The sequence below is a fragment of the Zeugodacus cucurbitae genome, chromosome 2 (assembly GCF_028554725.1).
Source record: "Zeugodacus cucurbitae isolate PBARC_wt_2022May chromosome 2, idZeuCucr1.2, whole genome shotgun sequence".
NCBI classification, from domain to species: domain Eukaryota; kingdom Metazoa; phylum Arthropoda; class Insecta; order Diptera; family Tephritidae; genus Zeugodacus; species Zeugodacus cucurbitae.
This window is the reverse complement of record NC_071667.1, coordinates 12,412,834-12,432,107: the sequence shown is the minus strand read 5'-3', so window position 1 is coordinate 12,432,107 and position 19,274 is coordinate 12,412,834. Positions and strand designations below refer to the sequence as shown.

The following is a 19,274-nucleotide window of genomic DNA, read 5'->3' as shown; positions in this document are numbered from 1 at the left end:
TATATAAGTTGTGTGTATGTTTCTATAAATTTTGCGACCAAAATCAATAAACCATAATTTTATCTTATTATTTATTTAGAACACGTGGCGTGCCCAGCAAGTCCATATTCTACTCATTCCTGGGTGGGTCTAGTAACTTTTGGCGCCGTAGTAGTGTTTAGTGAATTGTCAGTTAAAGTATTTTATATCTGGAAATAGTCGCAGTATCATTTGGATGCTGGCGGTGGTGCAGTTGCAGAGCCGAAGAGTTCTTCGTAAGATGGTGCTGGAAAAATATTTGTAAATTATTAGCGAACTTACAGATTACTTTATGGAGTATAAGAAACTAACTACTCTCAAAAAGAAATAGGAGACACATGAAAAATTAATACACCCACATGTAATTGTTGTTTGTTGCTTTGAACCCACCACAACTTTTTTCTGTACTTACGCAGTTCATGTGCTCCAGGTGGCTGCATTCCATGTAGAAACGACGAACGTGCCGCTGACGTGGAAGATTCCTGACGTAAAAGTACGCCTACTGTCGATGCTGAGGGCGGTGTGATGGGTGGTGGAGGTAATATATCTTCGGGTAAACGCATTAAAGAATAACCGGGTGATTCCGATAGTGACGGATATGTTGGCACTTGTGCTGGCGGATATGAGTTGATCATGAGTGGACTACTACTCGGCGGATACATAACATAAGGGACCGTTGAACTGCGCAAACTAGCACGCGTCGAAGAACTATTGAATTGAGGCGATGCGCCAGAAGTATATGATACATCTTCCGCCAAAGCAGGACTTAATGTCGTGGTAGAAGAATTAGAAGATGTGCCAGATGTATCTGGAATATCACCGGCTAAAATAGGACTTGTACCAAAAGAATGTGAATTAACTGAACGTAATGAACTGTATTCGCTATACTGTGAGGAGTGCGATGGTGAGCCAATAGATGAATCAAGTGAAGGATAAGTTGCAATACTCAAGGGGGTAGCGCTATTCTCAAAAGGATTGCCTGCACCATTCATTGTTACATTCGCTACCATACCAATATTAACACTATTGCGATTGCCATAACGTGGTGGCGGTCTTGGTGGACCCCCAGATAGATTGTTAAGCACACCGCTAGCACCACTCGAGTACATCTTAAAGGGTAGATTAAGTACGAGATTCTTAAAAAAACCACGCAGCACCGCTTCCACTCGCAACTCATACGATATATTTATAACACCGCTCAACTCATCATCGGTCGGTTGCGTCGTCGGCGGTATCATTAGCTCATGCGCAAAAGAACGTTCGCTCTTCTTGTGAACTGCACCGGTCTCTTTATTGATTATTGGCACACATTCCATTTTTTGCACACGTAACGGTACATGACTGTAATACCAGATATACTGTAGCACACTAAATCGTAATTTTTCCACATTTGTCGTACTGTTATTGGTGACAGTGACACAAATTCGCAACGGTTCACCGCGTACCGCTGAATCTTCCGGCAACAATGCCAGCATTGTTATGGGACGTGTACCAAATAGGCTGATAGTTTTGGTAATTTGTTTTTCCAACGATGTGGGATTCGAGCGATAACACGGTGAGAGCGGCATATGTTTCAACACGGTTAGTGGAATAATGTGACGTTCGTCGAATGTCCATGGCCTTTGGATGACTATACGCAATTTATATTTTATAGAACCGTAGCTACCCTTAAAACTAGATGGTAGATTGTATTCGAGCGGGACAGTAAATTCGAAAGTGTGTTCGCCGGGATTCAACTCAATGCCGCGCGGCTCGAAGACAGGTAATGTGTGCTCATTGTGTGCGTAAATTTCTTTGCTAGAATAGAAGAGACTTCGCGCTGATTCATTGTTGGAATTTTTACGTAGAATTTCAATCCATTTGCACTTGCCTTTGCCGGTAATTTGCACTTTAATAGCTGAAAGCAAACAAAATCGAATAGGAAATTAATTATTTATGCTTTTTCATAAGCGAAATTGTACTAAATATTTATGGAAAAGTTTCAGAAATTCAAATATTTTTAATAATATTTTTTTAACTTAAATGTGATATTTTTAATCAAAATTTTAGAGCCATCACATCAAATAGTAATACTTTACATATTTTAATGAAAGCAAAAACCACTAAATTAAAAATTTTAAATAAATTAAATAATCTTATCAAATATTTAAAATTTAATTCAATCATAACAGATACTTAAGAGGAGAACGAACAAAAGATAGCCGAACAGTGTTCGCATGCATTTTTTTCGTTCAGATTGGCTGATTGATTCACAACAATGTTCGTTCACAATGGCACACTATTGTGACGCATCGATCGAGAAGGAACTGTCATATTTTCTCAGCAGCCACACGAAGTGAAGAAAATATTGCTGCTAATTCTTGGTCGTAAAAAACTTAATAAACGCTATTTCTAAAAGTTTAATGTATTGTAAGTAGATTCTACTACTTGGTAGAAATCTTAAGCAACCAATACGGTTCGGACAAATTCAATTTATTGGTGTTAGCTAGCCAGGTAAAAACCACTCCCAACAGCACAGGAGTGGGCACGCCAAAAGGGAAACAGCGAAATTTAACATATCGACATTTTCCATCGCAATCATTTAAATAACATGAACAGTTTTGCAAATCATTGTATTATTATGAATTTAATTTAGTATTACAGGTACCGGTATTCCTACGTTAATTACGTGAATATCCTTAATATGTGCAATTGTACATATGAAGGCCAAATTTAACCTTAACGCGGTTCTTTTCGTTTCGTACAAAATTTGATTGTTTCGTTTAAAGTGCAAATTTGGATAATTAGAAAAATTGTGTCTACAAAATGAATACGAATTATATTTCGCGTGCTTTGTGTTTCCACGGCCAACCCATGCAAAAAATTTGGGATGACGAACGCGGTGCAGGAGACATACAACGCTGCGGTGTACCCGCTCATCCTGACTACTCCATCTACCAGGAAAGGCAGAAACATTTTACATTTCAAGATCGCGCTAAGCGTTTAAAGTTGCATCAATTTTTTGCACGTAAAGCGACAGATTTATACGATTCAGAGCTGACCAGTACGGTTGTGGAACCAAATAAAATTATTGAAAGTAAGTTGACGTTCTATATATAGGTGAAACAACTGAAATTGTAAACCATTGCATGAAGTAGTGATTGTCGTTATGCAAAAACCAAGTTTTGTACAAATGTGTTGTTATTTTTATGTCTAAAATACATTCTGGCATTCTTGCATATTTAGAATTTAAACTTTAAATTATGATATGGCACAGAGTATTTACTGGATGTATAGATATAAAAATGATAAATATCTCTAATATCAGTTTGTATAAATAAATTTACTAAAGATTTCGAACTCAACAATTAAACTCATACAATTTCATTTGCAGATGAACAATATATAGCTTCGCTACCACCGTACGAACTCTTCGTCAACAGGAATAAGGATAAACAAAAACGTTGTCGTTGTATATTGAAAAACATTAATTCAGGTGATATTATATATTGCATGGCGACAAAGCCTACCACTAATATGGTCAAACCTCTCTGCACGGGCGAGCCTATGGTACGCTACTTGAATGACCTACCAATCAAGGTAAATCGTTTTTTTATATATACGTATGTAAATAAGTGTCACTAAATACATATGTGATTTTTATTAAAACTTTAGGCTTACTTAACGAAAAGCGAATTGGATGGTAATGGTAAACCGCGAGTTTTCAATAAAAACGACATAGTTCGTTGTGAAGTATTGGAAATATCTGTAGATGCCGAACGCATTTACTTAACTCTGGAAAGCATGAATGAAAAAAATAAAAATATCACACTTGGTGTTATAACGTATGAAGAGCTGCCAAAATACTATCGGTATGTACAAATAAGTATTATATGGATCGAAGTAGAAGAGTATAGCATATGCTGGATGCCGCTCAATTTTTTATATCTTTTGTACTTATCACATAAAATTATTGCATTGTTTTAAATACGATTTTTTTGCCATCTGATAAATCTAAAGCAATATTGATGAAAATAAGTTGGAAAAATTTGAGGATTATATGCTTAAATCCAAGGAATTCTTGAATCCGAATTATGATATGCTTTATGAAATCAACGGCTTAGATGTGAATGAAACCTACACTTTCATGACTTCATTAAAACATCAATTTCCGCGAGACGAATATGCCAAGGAATTGCGTCGCACCCAAGCGAGCAAATGGGCTTTCCAGTAAGTGCTTTGATTTTGCCACATTATTAAAAAATTTCATTTTAATTTTAGCCGTATTATACACATTTAATACGAATATAAAAAAAAATATAATAATAATATCATCAAACGTATACAACAGCTCGGTTGCCGAAGGCATTGAACATTTCAAGAATGGAAATCACGTTGAAGCTTTTCAATGCCTTAACAAAGCGCTCACCATAGATCCGCGCAATGTAGAAGGTTTAGTTGCGCGCGGTGCACTTTACGCCAACAAGGGCTCATTTTTGAAAGCCGTAGATGATTTCGAAAAAGCACTTAAACTTAATACTTATCATGTAAATGCGCGTAAATATATGGGCGAAACTCTGGTGGCGCTTGGGCGTCGCTATGAGGATGAAAATCGCATAAAAGATGCAACTAAAGCATACCAAGATTGTTTAAATATTATACCGAATCACGAGCAAGCGCGCTTATCGCTCGAAGCAATTCAACAGCGCACCGGTAGTCAATATATTGAGAATTTAACACAACTACAAGGTAGCGAAATTACTTTTAGTCTTTTACTAATTCGGAAAATTTTGATGTATAAGCGTGTTTGGTTTGTTTGTTGTGTATGTAAAGGTGAAGAAGAAGACACTTTAGAAAGGGAAAAAATGTCAGTACCAAATTCATCAAGTGACGATGGCTCAACGTCCAGTGATAGCGGTTCAGAAACTGAGCACACAGGTAAGTTTATATATTGGACAAGATTTAAGTAACCTTTTCTTTATCTCTCTTTTATTTAGCCGCTTATTTATTGTTGAAATATTTTCGGATGTATTCTAAAAGGCAATACTGTGTTGAAGAAAATAAAATATATAGCAATTATTTAAAAGTACTTCCGCTGCACTCACATTTCAGATAACGAGGATAATGGAAAGGAATGCTCAATGTCACCGCTTAGTAAGCGCATGGCTTTGCATGTGGCCAGCTTACAGAAAGAGGAGCAGTCAAAGAAACAACTGAATCAACCATTTTACATGACAGCATATAATCTACCGCCTGACATACCAGACGAAACGAATATTAATGAATTTCGGGTAAGACAACGCAATTCTTAATCAATCGATTTGTATTTTATAAGCGCCGTTCACATTTTCAGCTGGATGACGACGATACCGGTTCACGCGTGCGCAAATTATTGCAGGAAGCATCGAAACACAAAAAGGAAAAAAAGAAAATTAAAAAGAAAAAGAGCAAAAAGACGAAAAAAGTTAGTCGCAAAGAAAAAAATGCTACCAATATATTGAACAAAATTAATTTCCAGGAAGCTTACAAGTGAGTTGCAATTTAATTTGTCTTTCATATAATTTATTTGTTCTTTGTGAAATCAACAACCAGAGCAATCAGCAGCATGAACATCGAAAATAAGCTTACTGAAAATTTGCAAAAGTATGAAAAAACTATCGCTGACATTAAGAAACGACAGCACGAGTTGGTACAATCCATAGAAGCTGGTATGACCGAACGCAAACGTTCTGTAACACCGCCTCGTGCACCCTCAATGCGTTTGCCAAAACACTCAACATCGAACTATCCCGCTACTTCATCCTATTATGCGTCTTATCCGAGTACTTCGGCCGCCGCCGCTGCTGCTGCTGCTGCATCGTCATCAAATGAACGCACAAAATTTTCATTTCAAATCAAACGACCCGTTAAAGTGGATAAATTTGGATTGTTACGCGTTGCAACACCATTGGCGCAACGAAGTCCTTCACCGCGTTCCCGTTCACGCACACGTACACCATCACGAGAACGTCGTCGATACAGCCGAAGTCGCAGCCGCAGTCGTAACCGCAGCCGTTATCGTTCACGTTCGTGCGATCGTTGGAGTCGTCGACGTTCCCGCTCTTACTCCATTACGCATAGTGGCGGGCGACGACGCGGGTCACGTAGCAGACGCTCTTCGCGCACCTGTTCACCATATCGCCGTTCACGCTCCCGTACGCCACGTCGCACACGTTCGCGTTCACGTTCACACTCGCGTTCGCGCACTGTGCGCAGAGGACGTGAATCGTCTTACGGTAGACGCGATTATCCGCGAATTGTTAGTAGAGGTATTAGACCCTCACCACCAACACGTCATGTTAACCCCAAGCCAGGTAAGTCATGGCCAAGGCGTGGCGGAAGTGGAGCAACGCGCGGTGGTGCATTTGGAAATCGTGTATGGCGACGCGAAGATGCAGTCGAAGGCCGAGAGTCGAATGGACGTTGGCTACACGACAAATATGAGGGAAGTAGTGAAACAAGCAAAGTCGATGATGGGCCATCAATAGAGGAAATCGATGAAATTATCAATAGGGCACAAAAGGAGCGTAAACAGGAAATCATACAACGCGATAAGGATATATTAAAGAAGCCGACTGGGGGACAGTTTTAAGCTTGTGTTATAATATAAATGTAAACCTAAATAAAGATATATATATACATACATAAATACATAGGAACATATGTATGTAAAATGCATGCTCATAATTTCCTATCACACAATTAGCTTAATGTTCCCACGCGTTCCTTTTATTTTCTTATTTCATACAATATTTTATCATATAAAAGTCTTGTGGAATAGAGCGGAATAAAATAAAGTTTAAATTAAACATAATATCAATACAATTGTGGCGTATTTTTTTAATTAAGAATTTATAATACTTAAAAATAGACATTTTAGTCTTCAAAACGATTAAGTACGATAAATGTTAAATATAGATTAATTTAGCTTAAAACTCTTATGGGAGTGCTTGAAATCACGGAGATTTCTTCCTTTGAAGATACAGATCCGAGGATTTAACTGGTTGTTTGTCATCGTGCCGAGCAAGTGCTCTGGCATCTAATAAGTGAGAATTATAAAAACTTCTGTCGAAAATTTAATACAGATAGCACCTAATTTTATAGTGGTCTGTATGAATTCTCATTTAGTAGTTCTATTTTTAAATAGGGATGTGGGTGCCACTCAATCTCTTCAACCATGGATAATTTGGACATCTTATAGACAGAATTCACATAAATATATGAATATCGTTTTCCATAATTAATAATAATAATATTTGCAATAGCTACTATTTATGTAACTAATTTAATGCCATTAAAATTTGTTTTCCCAATGAGCAAAAATAACAAAGTGCTAAAAATGGCATATTCTAACCACACGTTTGCTAGTGTGTGTGCTAATTAAAATCAACAGCTAGCTAATTAGTTCTAAAATGAAATATGGAAAAAAGCGTGCCGATTTATTAAATAAATATTTTGTTTTTGATGCATTTCAATGTGATTTATCGAAAGAAAACAAATAATTATTGTTTGTTGACGTTGGTCTTCGGTTGCCATTATTATCGTAACATATAGCAAAATATTTGCTCAAATGGTTATTGTGATAGTTAAAAATGCATTATGGGATATCGCTGAAGCTATGGACTTATTGATTTGGACCGGGGACATTCAAGAAAAATAAATTCGCTCCATATTAGCTGGAACAACTATTCGGTGTCTTTTTCAAGATTTGCCGCATGATGAAGAATCTTGGAAAAGACCCGCGAAAAGAGGATCGACACACACCATATCTTTGTCGATTTTAAAGCAATTTTCGACAGCAAGAAAAGGAGTTGCCTTTATGCCGCTTTGTCTGAATTTGGTATCCCTACAAAACTAACACGACTATGTAGGCTGACGTTGAGCAACACCAAAAGCTCCGTCAGGATCGGGAAGCCGTTCAATACCAAACGAGGTTTCAGACAGGATGACTCATTGGAAACATTGATTTTTCCAGACTGAATTGGGAAGCGAAGCGAAGCGAATGGGTCTGGAGGTGAATGAGGACAAGACGAAATATCTCCTGTCAGCGCATTCGCGTATCTTGGAACCAGTATTAACAGCAATAACAATGTCAGCCTGGAAATCCAACGCAGAATCACTCTTGCCAACTGGCGCTACTTTGGGCTGAGTAAGCAATTGAAAAGTAAAGTCCTCTCTCGACGAACAAAAACCAAACTCTACAAGTCCCTCATCGTCCCGTCCTACTTTATGGTGCAGAAGCGTGGACGATGTCAACTTCCGATGAGATGGCACTAGGAGTTTTCGAAAGGAAGGTTTTGCGGAAGATTTATGGTCCCTTAAACATTGGCAACGGCGAATACCGCAGACGATGGAATGATGAGCTGTATGTGTTATTCGATGACATAGACATAGTTCAGCGAATAAAGAGACAGCGGCTACTCTGGCTAGATCATGTTGTTCGAATGAACGATAGTGATCCAGCTCTGAAAGTGTTCGATGCAGTAACCGCTGGTGAAAGCCGAGGAAGAGGGAGACCTCCACTCCGTTGGAAAGACCAGGTGGAGAAGGACCTGGCTTCACTTGGTATTACCAAATGGCGCCAAACTGCCAAAAGGAGAAATGCGTGGAGCGCTGTTGTGGACTCGGCTATATCCGTAAGCGGTGCCTACGCCAGCCAAGAAGAACTATTTGAAGTCTACTCTTTTCTTTAGAATCCCATTTAGCCATAAGGGTTCCTCGACTTACACAAATTATTAAGAAGAAGTTGAAAATATCTATGTGAACACTTTTTTGGACCATAACACAACTATATAACAATCATTACAATCGTAACCACCGCAGTCGAGTACGCGATACCGGAACGGAGTCGGATTTTTGTGCGGCCAAAGACTGTCAACTCCAACAACCATAACAAAGGTATCGATATAAACAAATTAGAGATACCGGACTTATTGTAACTGCTTTCTTGATGGAGAGCCGTTATATAGCATTTGTCTTTTTGTCAAGTTCATTTCAAGGTTGTAGAAGTTTTAAGAAGCTCCTGAAAGTCAGATCAAACAGCCGATAGAAATTCTCGAATCTTACGAAAGCAAAATGCCAATGAAAGATATCAGAATATAATCGTTTATTAAATAAAATAAAACTCGTTTTTTTAATAAATACCTTTTAAATTCCATAACTAACGTTTATTTACTTTCCACTAAAGTTTAACAGTGCACAAGTTTGACATTTATTTCCAACCGGAAGCCGCTTATTGTACTAACTAACGATTATGATGCGATCAAATTGATATATTAAAATTATTATGAAAAGAGTACAAAGCATAAAATAAATTCATATTTAAAAAAATAAACTAAAATTGGATAAAACCATTTCAATCACCCAATGCCAAAAAATACCTCATCCGATGCCTAGATACTGTCCAATTGTATCGTTCACAATAAACACCTGGAAGGGAGCACAAGAAATCTACGAAAAGAGAGAAATCTACACGTTGGCGAGTAAACACAAGTTATCAAAGCACAATAACAATGTCAACAGAGAGCCACGAGCCCCACTAATGTGGGCGATAAGCAACAAAACTAACGTGTGCACATACACAAATATTGACAAATGCCAAATCCCTTACTAACTAGAACAACTCGACTGCCTGGCTGCTTACAATGCTATAATCAGTCAATGGCCGGCCGCTGGATGTGCGAGGAAGCAAATCGACAAAAGCACTTATTGGAAAAATAAGTTGGCGAAAAAGTAAGGCGTGCAGAAAGGAATTGTACAACAAAGTGGCAGGAGCATAGGAGCGTGTAGCTATTTGTACGTAACTATGTAATTGTGAAGTTGATAAACAAACAATAGCTGTAATTACTTTGTATGAAATTCAAAACGAGCAGAGCTTTAGATTTGAAGAAATCATGGAAAAGTGTGAATTTTTTTTTGCATTCTACAAAACTATAAAACCCCAGTGCAATTCGTATGGATATTTATACGTACTACAGACAGTGTGGGAAGTGCAGCAGCTAAACAAGAAATATTGTGAATATTTGCGAAGTTTATATAAGTGCAGTGTGTAAGGCAGCGTAACAAAACATTCCCTTGCTTGTATGCAAATTTGCAGTGTGAGCGTTATAAATATAATAAATTAATTACGTGAAAAAAACGTATGCCAATTGCGGACTATTAATATAAATTGATATAGAATGCACAATGGCGCCTATAAACTTGAAAATCACACGTTTCCAACTACGTTATGCGGTGTAGTTTTATGTACTGCTAAGCAGTATACCCAGTATCTGCTGCCGGTGGTACTGATTATAGTGTTTTGGCGCTGTGGATGCTTCAAGTTCAGGTTGAACTTGTTTTTACAAAGCCATTCGGACTTTGAGCGTGCGAACGTGTGCGATGTCAGCACCAATTTAGTTTGTAATTTATGCAGATATGAATACGCGCTTGGAATTATATTATATTTTCAACTGACTGCACACAATCGTTGTATATGCGCACTTTTCATTAAATATATACAGGAACACAATCATTTTAAATTACTTAACTTGTGTACCTGTGTTCAACTTTGTACTAATTGGAAAAAATATATAAATACTACTTCTTTTATCACGGACGCCAAGCACAAATGCTGGCAAATTACGTTGATTAACAAAAAAGAAAAATGATAAGAGTGACAGCAAAACTTGAAAAGTAAACAATAAATTGGTACAGTGTGGCGAAATGAAAAGGTTAACGCGTAAAAACGTTAGGTTTTAATAAATTAATGAATATACATTTATATTAAAATTATATTTATTTGAGAATAGTCTTACTGCATACAGTGTCAAATGTAATTCAAAACAGCGTCTTCATGACCGTAAAACATATTTCGAAAAGTTTAGACGAATTATTGTCTATTTTAAGTCTAAAAAAATATATTTATAAAGTTCGGAGTGATACAAAAACAGAAATATTACGAATTTTAAGCACTCGAAAGCATCTAGAATTTTAAGAGAAGCATTTTCACGGGAAATAACACTTTATCTAAGTTATAAGAACGGCTATAAAAAAAGTTTTTTTTGTAAATATGTGATCAAAGTGTAATCCTAGTATACATACGTGCATATTTTAAGAAGAGAATAGTTTTAACATTCTAAAAGAACAAATACAATTAGTCAATTACTTGGTCTCCGTTATGTAGAGAACCCCTCTTGCTAATCTATAATAAATGGATTATCATATAGACTTTAGGAATACTGTAAGCAACTGATATTTTTAAAAATTTTGCTTCCTAACTATCTTAAAAAAGCATTTTATCTATGAGAGGGTGTAGTAAATTGAAATTATATTATTAAAACCGTCAATTGACTTTTGTTGGTAGTTTGTACCTAAGTACAAAAAAAAACAGTATAATAAATAAATAAATAAATAATACTGTTTGAGATATACATTTGTATTTGTGTATATACATACCTACTGCTCACTCGTTCAGTCCACTTAACGCTTCTTATTCAATTGTGGTAAAATAAACAACTGCTTATACATATGTACATATATATATATTTTTGCCAAGCGCTTATCAGTTATAGTTTTTTTTCCTATACTTTCAGTTGCTCTCGGTGCGGTAATCCAAACACAGTATCGTTTGGACCGGCAATCAGCGTGGACACGCACAATTTCAACAAATAAAATATTATCAAGCACAAATCTAATATGCTCACTAAAGTCTTCCGTATGGTGATGCTGGGCGCACCTGCCTCAGGTAAGGGTACGATCTCGAAGCGTATTGTCGACAAATTCGGTTTCGTGCACATCTCACCCGGCGACATGTTGCGACTGAATGTGGCACACAACACTGAGCTGGGTAAGAAGGCGAAGAAATTCATGGACGAGGGCAAACTGGTGCCCGATGATATTGTGATGAAATGTGTACTCAGTCGCATTACTGAAGTGGGCAACAAATCGTGGATGCTCGATGGATTTCCACGTACGTTGGCGCAAGCGGAACGTTTGAGCGCAAGTGAACCGTTACATGCGGTTATTAATTTAGAAGTGCCACACGATGTGATCATCGAACGTGTGAAAGGACGTTGGATTCACTTGCCGTCCGGACGCGTTTACAATGTGGGCTTCAATGATCCCAAAGTGCCGGGTAAGGACGACATGACCGGCGAGGATTTGGTGCAACGCGACGACGATAAGCCCGAAGTGGTGGCGCATCGCCTGCAAGTGTACGAGGAGATGTTACGGCCAGTGTTTGACTATTATCAGAAACAAGACTTGATCACCAATTTCAAAGGACGCACTACCGCTGAAATATGGCCGCAAGTGGAGAAATTTTTAGTGGAGAAAACGAGATCGGCAGTTGCGAAGCGGGTTTAAGGCTGTGAGACGTTACAAAAAACGTGCAGAATATGTTTATGCGAGTATTGTAGTCGTGCACAAAAGCCACTTAACTTGACTTAAAACGCATTGGAACCAAGAACAATAATTGTAAACGTTAATTAACGATATATACACACATATATTTAATACATATGTATATACTAATAACCTTATGTATTTAAAAGTTTTATGCTGCTCTTTAGGCACCGAAAACTTATGTAGTTTTACATACATAATTGTATATGTAATTTTTTTTATAAACTAATTTGTATGAGTATACGTTTTTCGTGTGAATAGAAATTGTAAACGCTAGTTAAACAAACGGAACAATAATTTAATGAAATCAAAATGTAAAAATAGTTTTAAATAAAAATATGCTTAAATGTAATACATTTTTTATTTGCTTCAATAATTATCTGTGGTACTTTTACTAACACATAACGATTAGATTCGACAACAGAGGTGTCCAGTTATCAGCTGTCACAATTCCAATATATAATACAACTTATATATTAAAGCACATCTTGTATAAAGCAACCATAAGCATGGCATTGAAAGCAAAACTCAAATTACATCTGGCCGATTTCAGCTGAGGCGTTGATAAGGCTTCAGTTGCTGTATTCTCAACCATAGTAAGAAATCACGCCAGCCGCTAACTCCCAATATGTGATATGTGTTTGGCACAAGCAATGATATGAGTTGTTGTTTTAGTTATTACTTTGTTGTTATTTCGCACGTATGTATTATATTATATCAAGCATATTATAAATAATTAGTAGATTTTCTGATAATCAAATGCTAAACGTTTGTGTTGAATTCGGTTTAAATATGATTAAGCTTAGAGGTGATAACAATGTTAAAGCAATATAATATACTAATTATAACAATGTCATAGTACATACATATACTTTATATACATAAGTACATACATGCATATGTATGTATGTCATTTTTATTTGTATATAAAGTTATTTTTGCGTGGAATAGTGTAAACAATTGATATCGCTGGTTTGTGTTCTTATTATTGCAATTGCAATATAAACATAATAAGTACAGTGTTGGAAAATTTATCAGCATCATAACGGTTATACTTTTTTCTGGTTGCAAATTTTTGCATAAACTATACATAGGTGAAATTGGCGTTGGAATAATGCTAACAGTTTAGTATAGCATAGTGTGTTTTTAGGCGCATTTGTAAATGAGGAAAGGGAAGGATTATATTATATATACATATACCAATAATTAATGATTAAAACAAGTAAGGCAAGGCTAAGTTCGCGTGCAACCCAACATTTTATACTCTCGCAATTTATTGATATATTTTTATTAAGATAACACACAATTTGCCCCATGAGAGCTAGGGAAAGTTATGACCCGATTTTAATCATCTCTGGTACAGAGACACACTATTAGAAGAAAAATATTTCCTCTAAATTAAATTAAGATACCTGAGAGATTTACCGAAATTGCCGGTGAAAAATTACCATGGGGCACTGAATTCTTCATATTCGATTTTAGGCGCTTTGAAAAGTTATAATCCGATTTCGACAATTTTTTCACAAGAGATGCCACAGATCATATACAGTATTTGTGTAAAGTTTTATTCCGCTATCTTATTGGTTCTTTATGTATATATTATAAAGTGAAGGAATAAGATGGAGTTCAAAATTGAGTTACATGGGAAGTTGTCGTGGTTGTGAACCGATTTCATCCATTTTCCATACGTGTCATCAGGGTGTCAAGAAAATATTATATACCGAATTCCATTGAAATCGGTCGAGTAGTTCCTGAGATATAGTTTTTGACCCATAAGTGAGCGATGCCACGCCCATTTTCTATTTTGTAAAAAATCTGAGTGCAGCTTCCTTCTGCTATTTCTTCTGTAAAATTTAGTGTTTCTGACGTTTTTCGTTAGTGAGTTAACCCACTTTTAGTAACTTTCAACCTAACCCTTGTATGGGAGGTGGGCGTGGTTATTATCCGATTTCAACTATTTTCATGGTGTGTGGTGGGGTACGTAAGAGAACCGACTGCAGAAAGTTTGGTTTATATAACTTCATTGGTTTTCGAGATATATACAAATAACCGATTTGGGGGCCCACTTCCTCAAATTACATCCAAATATGCCCCTTCCTGGTGCGATCCTTTGTTTCAAAGTTTATTTTTATAACTTTATTTAAGGCTTAGTTATGAAACTTTATGTGTTATCGGTTTTCGCCATTTTGTGGGCGTGGCAGTGGTCCGATTTTGCCCATTTTCGGAAGCAAAACCCTCTCACGGTCCCAAGGAACATGTGTTCTAAGTTTCATTAAGATATCTCAATTTTTACTCAAGCTATCCGTTGCACGGACGAACGGACGGACAGACAGATATTCGGATTTTGACTCGTCTCGTCACCCTGATCATTTTAATATATGTATATAACCCTATATCTAACTATGTGAACAAAACTATGATAATCTCTTAGCAACTTTTGTTGCGAGAGTATAAAAAGATCGCGAATAAAGAGTTTTCATGCGAAATTGAATATCTGAAATATATGTATGCATGCTAGTGCTACTATTTGCTATTACAGCATATTTAACTGATATACATTATACTTATCCTTTACTCTGTAGCTCTGTACAAATATTTGAACCCAAAAAATTTGATTTCAACCAAAAATAATAGTTTGAATAACTGAATAATAAATATTTATAAAGGGTGCTTTTTAGACGAGACTTTTTGACTGCTGTTACTTGATTTATGTATACTCATTGGTTTGTCATTTCATAATGAACTGACTTACTCCCGTAGAACGTTTATTGATGATAACAACCAATCCAGTCTGCTAAAAGTGGTCGAAAATTGTAAAAAAAACATCCTTTATAACACTGTTTCTTTATATTTCCCGCGATTATCTATTAATTGGTGATTGTGCTGAAGAAGACTAGGTTATTCAATGCCTTAAAAGATATCTACGCTTATGCTATCGATTCGACTTTTGTTTTGCCTTGGCTTTCATACTATACCAGAAGGAGAACCCAGAGGGGTCCTTTATCTATGTTAGAGATATGTTAAATGTGTAGCTTTCTGAGAGTAAGTGAAAATTAAATATTGTAAGACTATGAAAGTATTGAAAGTAGGCCCTATAATTGATTAATTTCGAATTGATAAACTGTACTCGCTAAATGGAAAATTAACTAACAGAAGCAGTACACAAAAAAACTATGTTGCAACTAAATGAGTAATGCACGTACATATGTACTCATTTACATATACTTTATAGTATGTATAAATAGCTACTAAATCGTTAGTTATCTGTAATAAAGTTCTCTACAAAAGCTGGCGAATAACATTAATGGAATGCGTGTTTATATTTATAGCCAATTAAATACATAGATTATTAAAGTACAAGTACAAAATTATAAATAGTTTATTATTAACTAAACATTTTGACGTAAACTGATAAGACAGTTGCAAAAAAACAGTATAAGTAGTGTGTATGAATTGATTTGTGCTACTAGTATATTTGAGATTTAGATTAGATAGAATAAAATCTGTTTTTATAATTCTATGAAATATATTATGCTAAAATTAATTAACCCGGGTATTTCCTTAGCTTAACGTTAAGTTTTATGGCGTGGTATCAAAACAATAAATATTCTTTCATTGTAGCAAGTAAAAGTCCAAATCTTCGTACACTTCATTTGTTCATGCATATCGCATGATATCCGTGTGGGAAGAATTACGATTTGCTAATATTCAACCTTTGAAACACCATTATCGGGTCAATGGTGACGTTAGAGAACTGCATTCTCTTTCAACAAGAATTATTATAAAACTAAAGTGAATTCAGTGATAAGTACAGGATAGTCGATAACCGATAAGAAGTATAAAGTTTAATCGATCGCTAGCATTTCAAATAAACGTACTTGCTTACTGAATGGGAATTCGTTTGCATAATTAAACAAAGTAATATGATAACAATATAATATTATAATTAATATAAAGAATAAAATGAATATAAAAAATTAAAAAATTATAAAGAAATTGCACAATATAGTATAATACTAGTAGTATTCTGAAATTCTTCTTCTATATTTTTTTAATTGATTGGTTTTGTTGTTACCCCAAATAATTACGGGGAATGCTGACTATATAACAGCTGTCCTTTTCGGGTCAATGATTGCTGTTAATTATTAATCCAAAAATGTTCAGAATTATACTAGACAGCATTGTCAAACGCCTGAAACTAGGCTCTGAAAAATTAATTATTTAATAATTGAAATGAAGTAGTCATTATCATATTATTAGTTATTATCGCCTCTTAGAAATAAATAAAACCGCCAATTAACCTATATATTATTTAACCTTCGTTTCCTGTTCGAGGAACCCACATTACATACCGGAAATATGTAGGGTGTAGGCTGCACATTGCAAAACAAAAAAACAAACACCTGATAGATGCTTCTTCTTAACCAATGCGCTCATTCACGATGAAATCAAAACAAAAAGTATACAATTTCATCAAGTCGGGAGAGTTATGAATGACGTTTCTGATGAGAGCACAACAAAAGAACACAACAACAAATCAGCAAAAATATTTGGGTATGTGCCTGCATATGTATATTAATTAAACAGATTTGATTTAAAAAATTATATTTTAATAACCAATTACTTAAATATTAATTAAAATATAAAGTTCTCTGTTCCGATTTTGTTTCGCATTGTATTAAACCTTATGACTAAACAATTTTACAATTGCTTCTCTCACACTATCTCTTCATTTTGTAGGTAGGCTCAGAAAATACAATGCACTCAAAAGGCATAAACAAAAGAAGCTTTAAAGAAATGTTTAAACTACTCTCAATCAATTACATTATGGTATATAAATGCTGATGATTCAGGCTTCCGTAGTGAGCTTGGACCATTGCAATAAAGTTCTTTTGTTTGAAAAACGTATTTTTATATATACATAAGCAAGTACGTGTGAACACATATTGGTTTGTAGCTTTAGCGAATGCAAAATAATCAAAGTAATTAATTCAAAAACTTATAGAGAGTCAACATACAAAAATAGGTATAAATGACTTACCACGTATTTTTGTGCGTTTGGTTAAATTTATATAAATTTCGCCTTTTATTGTTTCGCCAGCAGAATATACTTTTTCTGGGTTGTTTAACGTGATGCGTAACTTCTCAGTTGCCATTGTGGACTCACTACTTCCTTTAACGTTTGCGATGGCCTTTTCTTTCAAAAAATTGCAATATAAAAATCACAAAAGTCACTCAATTTCTATTGCGATATTTGTTTGATCTGTTCATTTCACAAGTTCGTTGCCTTCCGCTTCTCCTTTACTAGCTAAATCTTAAAGAATGCTAAGTTAATGCTTTCAGTATTTGGCATTTTCAATTCTGTTTTATATTTATATTTTATCCAAAAATAAACACTTTGACACCAGCACTACACAAAAACAATGGTATGCGCACCCGCTCCACCGTCACTTTCGCCACAAACGCACACTAGGTTGAGTTCTCGTACCCCTTGCCCCTAGAAGATTTCATCTGCCCGTAATCGCATCTTCAGTTCTGTTCAATTTACTACATTTGCATTTTTACAATAATTTCTTCGCATACAATTTAAGGAAGTTTCAACTTAAACAACAATTTACTGAATTCACTTTGTGCAATTTTTATTGTTCCAGCGTAAGAGTGTGTTTTAAAAGCAAAATGCAAAAGTCTTATTCAATGTCGGAATTTTTATTCTGTCCTTTTCAGCGCTCATTCGATTCTGCTCCACACCTTTTCACCGCTTCAATTACTCTTTTATGCTACCTTATTACATACAAAACTTTCAGTTCGTCAGCTATTGCATTGGGGCCGCCCGCTACAATAACTTATCCACTCATCCACGAAAAGAAAAACTCCCGCATTCATAATTTTCTCTGCAAATATAAAACAATACCATTCCTCCTTTTGCTATGGATTGCCGCTATCCAAAGTGTGTGTGTGTGAGAGAGATGAATAGTATTTGGAAATTGCTAATTGGAACAGCTGTGGAACAGTGTTGCCGTTTCTAAGCGTTGGGAAATATTTCGTACTGTGAAACTTTGCAAAAAATATTATTAGAAATAATTATACAACTAACAACTGACGTAAAATAATTTTAATTAACTGTAGTCTGCATTGAATAATTTTTGAGTGAATATTTTCAAGTTTAATGAAGCGGAAAAACTCCAACAACATATAATGCTGGCCCTTATTATTTTCAGTTTACTATTGTGAACTATGCCACTTGCAATAAATGCAACTGTAGTCACAAATTAAATAAAAGGGGTCTTCACCCAAGAAGTTATCCATACAAGATCAAAATTTTCTTCAAACTGAGACTACTTTTGGTAAACCCAAGGAACCCCAAAAGTACGAAATAATGTGTTGACGAATTTGTATAGTAAATATACTTTTTTTTGGTAAAAAACAGTTCGTTTAATTTTTTGCTAATAACTAAATTCTTGTTTATTCTCTGATTATTTCCTTTGATTTACCTAGTCATAACCTTGAATAGAACGAACGTGATATTTGCTATGTGATTAACGGTCAATATCATCTGCTACTCTGAATAAAATCCAAATTTGTTTAAGGAAACCAAAAAACATTGATATAGAGAGAGGAGCTGGTAAAATGTAAGGTTGTTGATTAAGTATGATATATATTTAAAGAAATAAACAAGTTGTGTTGTTTTTAGTTTGTCTTAGATTCACTTTGGAGTAGTAAAAGTTGAAATAAATACAATTGAAGTACATATCCGTTTATATATCTCTAAGTAAATATGTACATACATACATATGTATGCATTCCTACTATTGCCTTGAGTGAATAAATGTCTAAAACATATTTTAAAAAATAAT

General features: G+C 35.3%; 3 protein-coding genes across 13 annotated transcripts; 2 read left to right on the top strand and 1 right to left on the bottom strand.

Moving 5' to 3' along the window:
* Positions 1-25: 25 nt before the first annotated feature.
* On the bottom strand, positions 26-18,434 carry LOC105212268 (arrestin domain-containing protein 3). Of its 2 annotated transcripts, none has more exons than XM_011184140.3 (3): positions 17,462-18,434; positions 431-1,915; positions 26-265 (listed from the first exon to the last, which is right to left on the bottom strand). In XM_011184140.3, the coding sequence occupies exons 1-3, from the start codon at positions 17,574-17,576 to the stop codon at positions 207-209; spliced, it is 1,659 nt and encodes a 552-aa protein (XP_011182442.1). In that variant the 5' UTR covers positions 17,577-18,434; the 3' UTR covers positions 26-206. The 2 variants fall into 2 exon arrangements, with proteins under 2 accessions (XP_011182442.1, XP_054081704.1); XM_054225729.1 differs by lacking the exon at positions 17,462-18,434 and adding an exon at positions 2,097-2,199.
* LOC105212266 (tetratricopeptide repeat protein 14 homolog) lies at positions 2,292-9,276 on the top strand. 5 transcript variants are annotated; one of them, XM_054225726.1, is made up of 10 exons: positions 2,292-2,427; positions 2,654-3,094; positions 3,392-3,597; positions 3,673-3,869; positions 4,018-4,227; positions 4,349-4,746; positions 4,831-4,935; positions 5,110-5,288; positions 5,351-5,526; positions 5,590-9,276. In XM_054225726.1, exons 2-10 carry the CDS (start codon positions 2,824-2,826, stop codon positions 6,626-6,628), a joined length of 2,781 nt encoding a protein of 926 aa, XP_054081701.1. In that variant the 5' UTR covers positions 2,292-2,427; positions 2,654-2,823; the 3' UTR covers positions 6,629-9,276. The 5 variants fall into 5 exon arrangements, with proteins under 5 accessions (XP_054081701.1, XP_054081702.1, XP_054081700.1 ...); XM_054225727.1 differs by having other exon boundaries at positions 2,294-2,511; positions 2,787-3,094; XM_054225725.1 differs by having other exon boundaries at positions 2,294-2,511.
* Positions 9,666-12,772, top strand: LOC105212265 (GTP:AMP phosphotransferase AK3, mitochondrial). Of its 6 annotated transcripts, none has more exons than XM_054225734.1 (2): positions 9,666-9,768; positions 11,610-12,772. In XM_054225734.1, the coding sequence occupies exon 2, from the start codon at positions 11,713-11,715 to the stop codon at positions 12,379-12,381; it is 669 nt and encodes a 222-aa protein (XP_054081709.1). In that variant the 5' UTR covers positions 9,666-9,768; positions 11,610-11,712; the 3' UTR covers positions 12,382-12,772. The 6 variants fall into 6 exon arrangements, with proteins under 6 accessions (XP_054081709.1, XP_011182433.1, XP_011182434.1 ...); XM_011184131.3 differs by having other exon boundaries at positions 9,671-9,831; XM_011184132.3 differs by lacking the exon at positions 9,666-9,768 and adding an exon at positions 9,979-10,133.
* Positions 18,435-19,274: the final 840 nt, after the last annotated feature.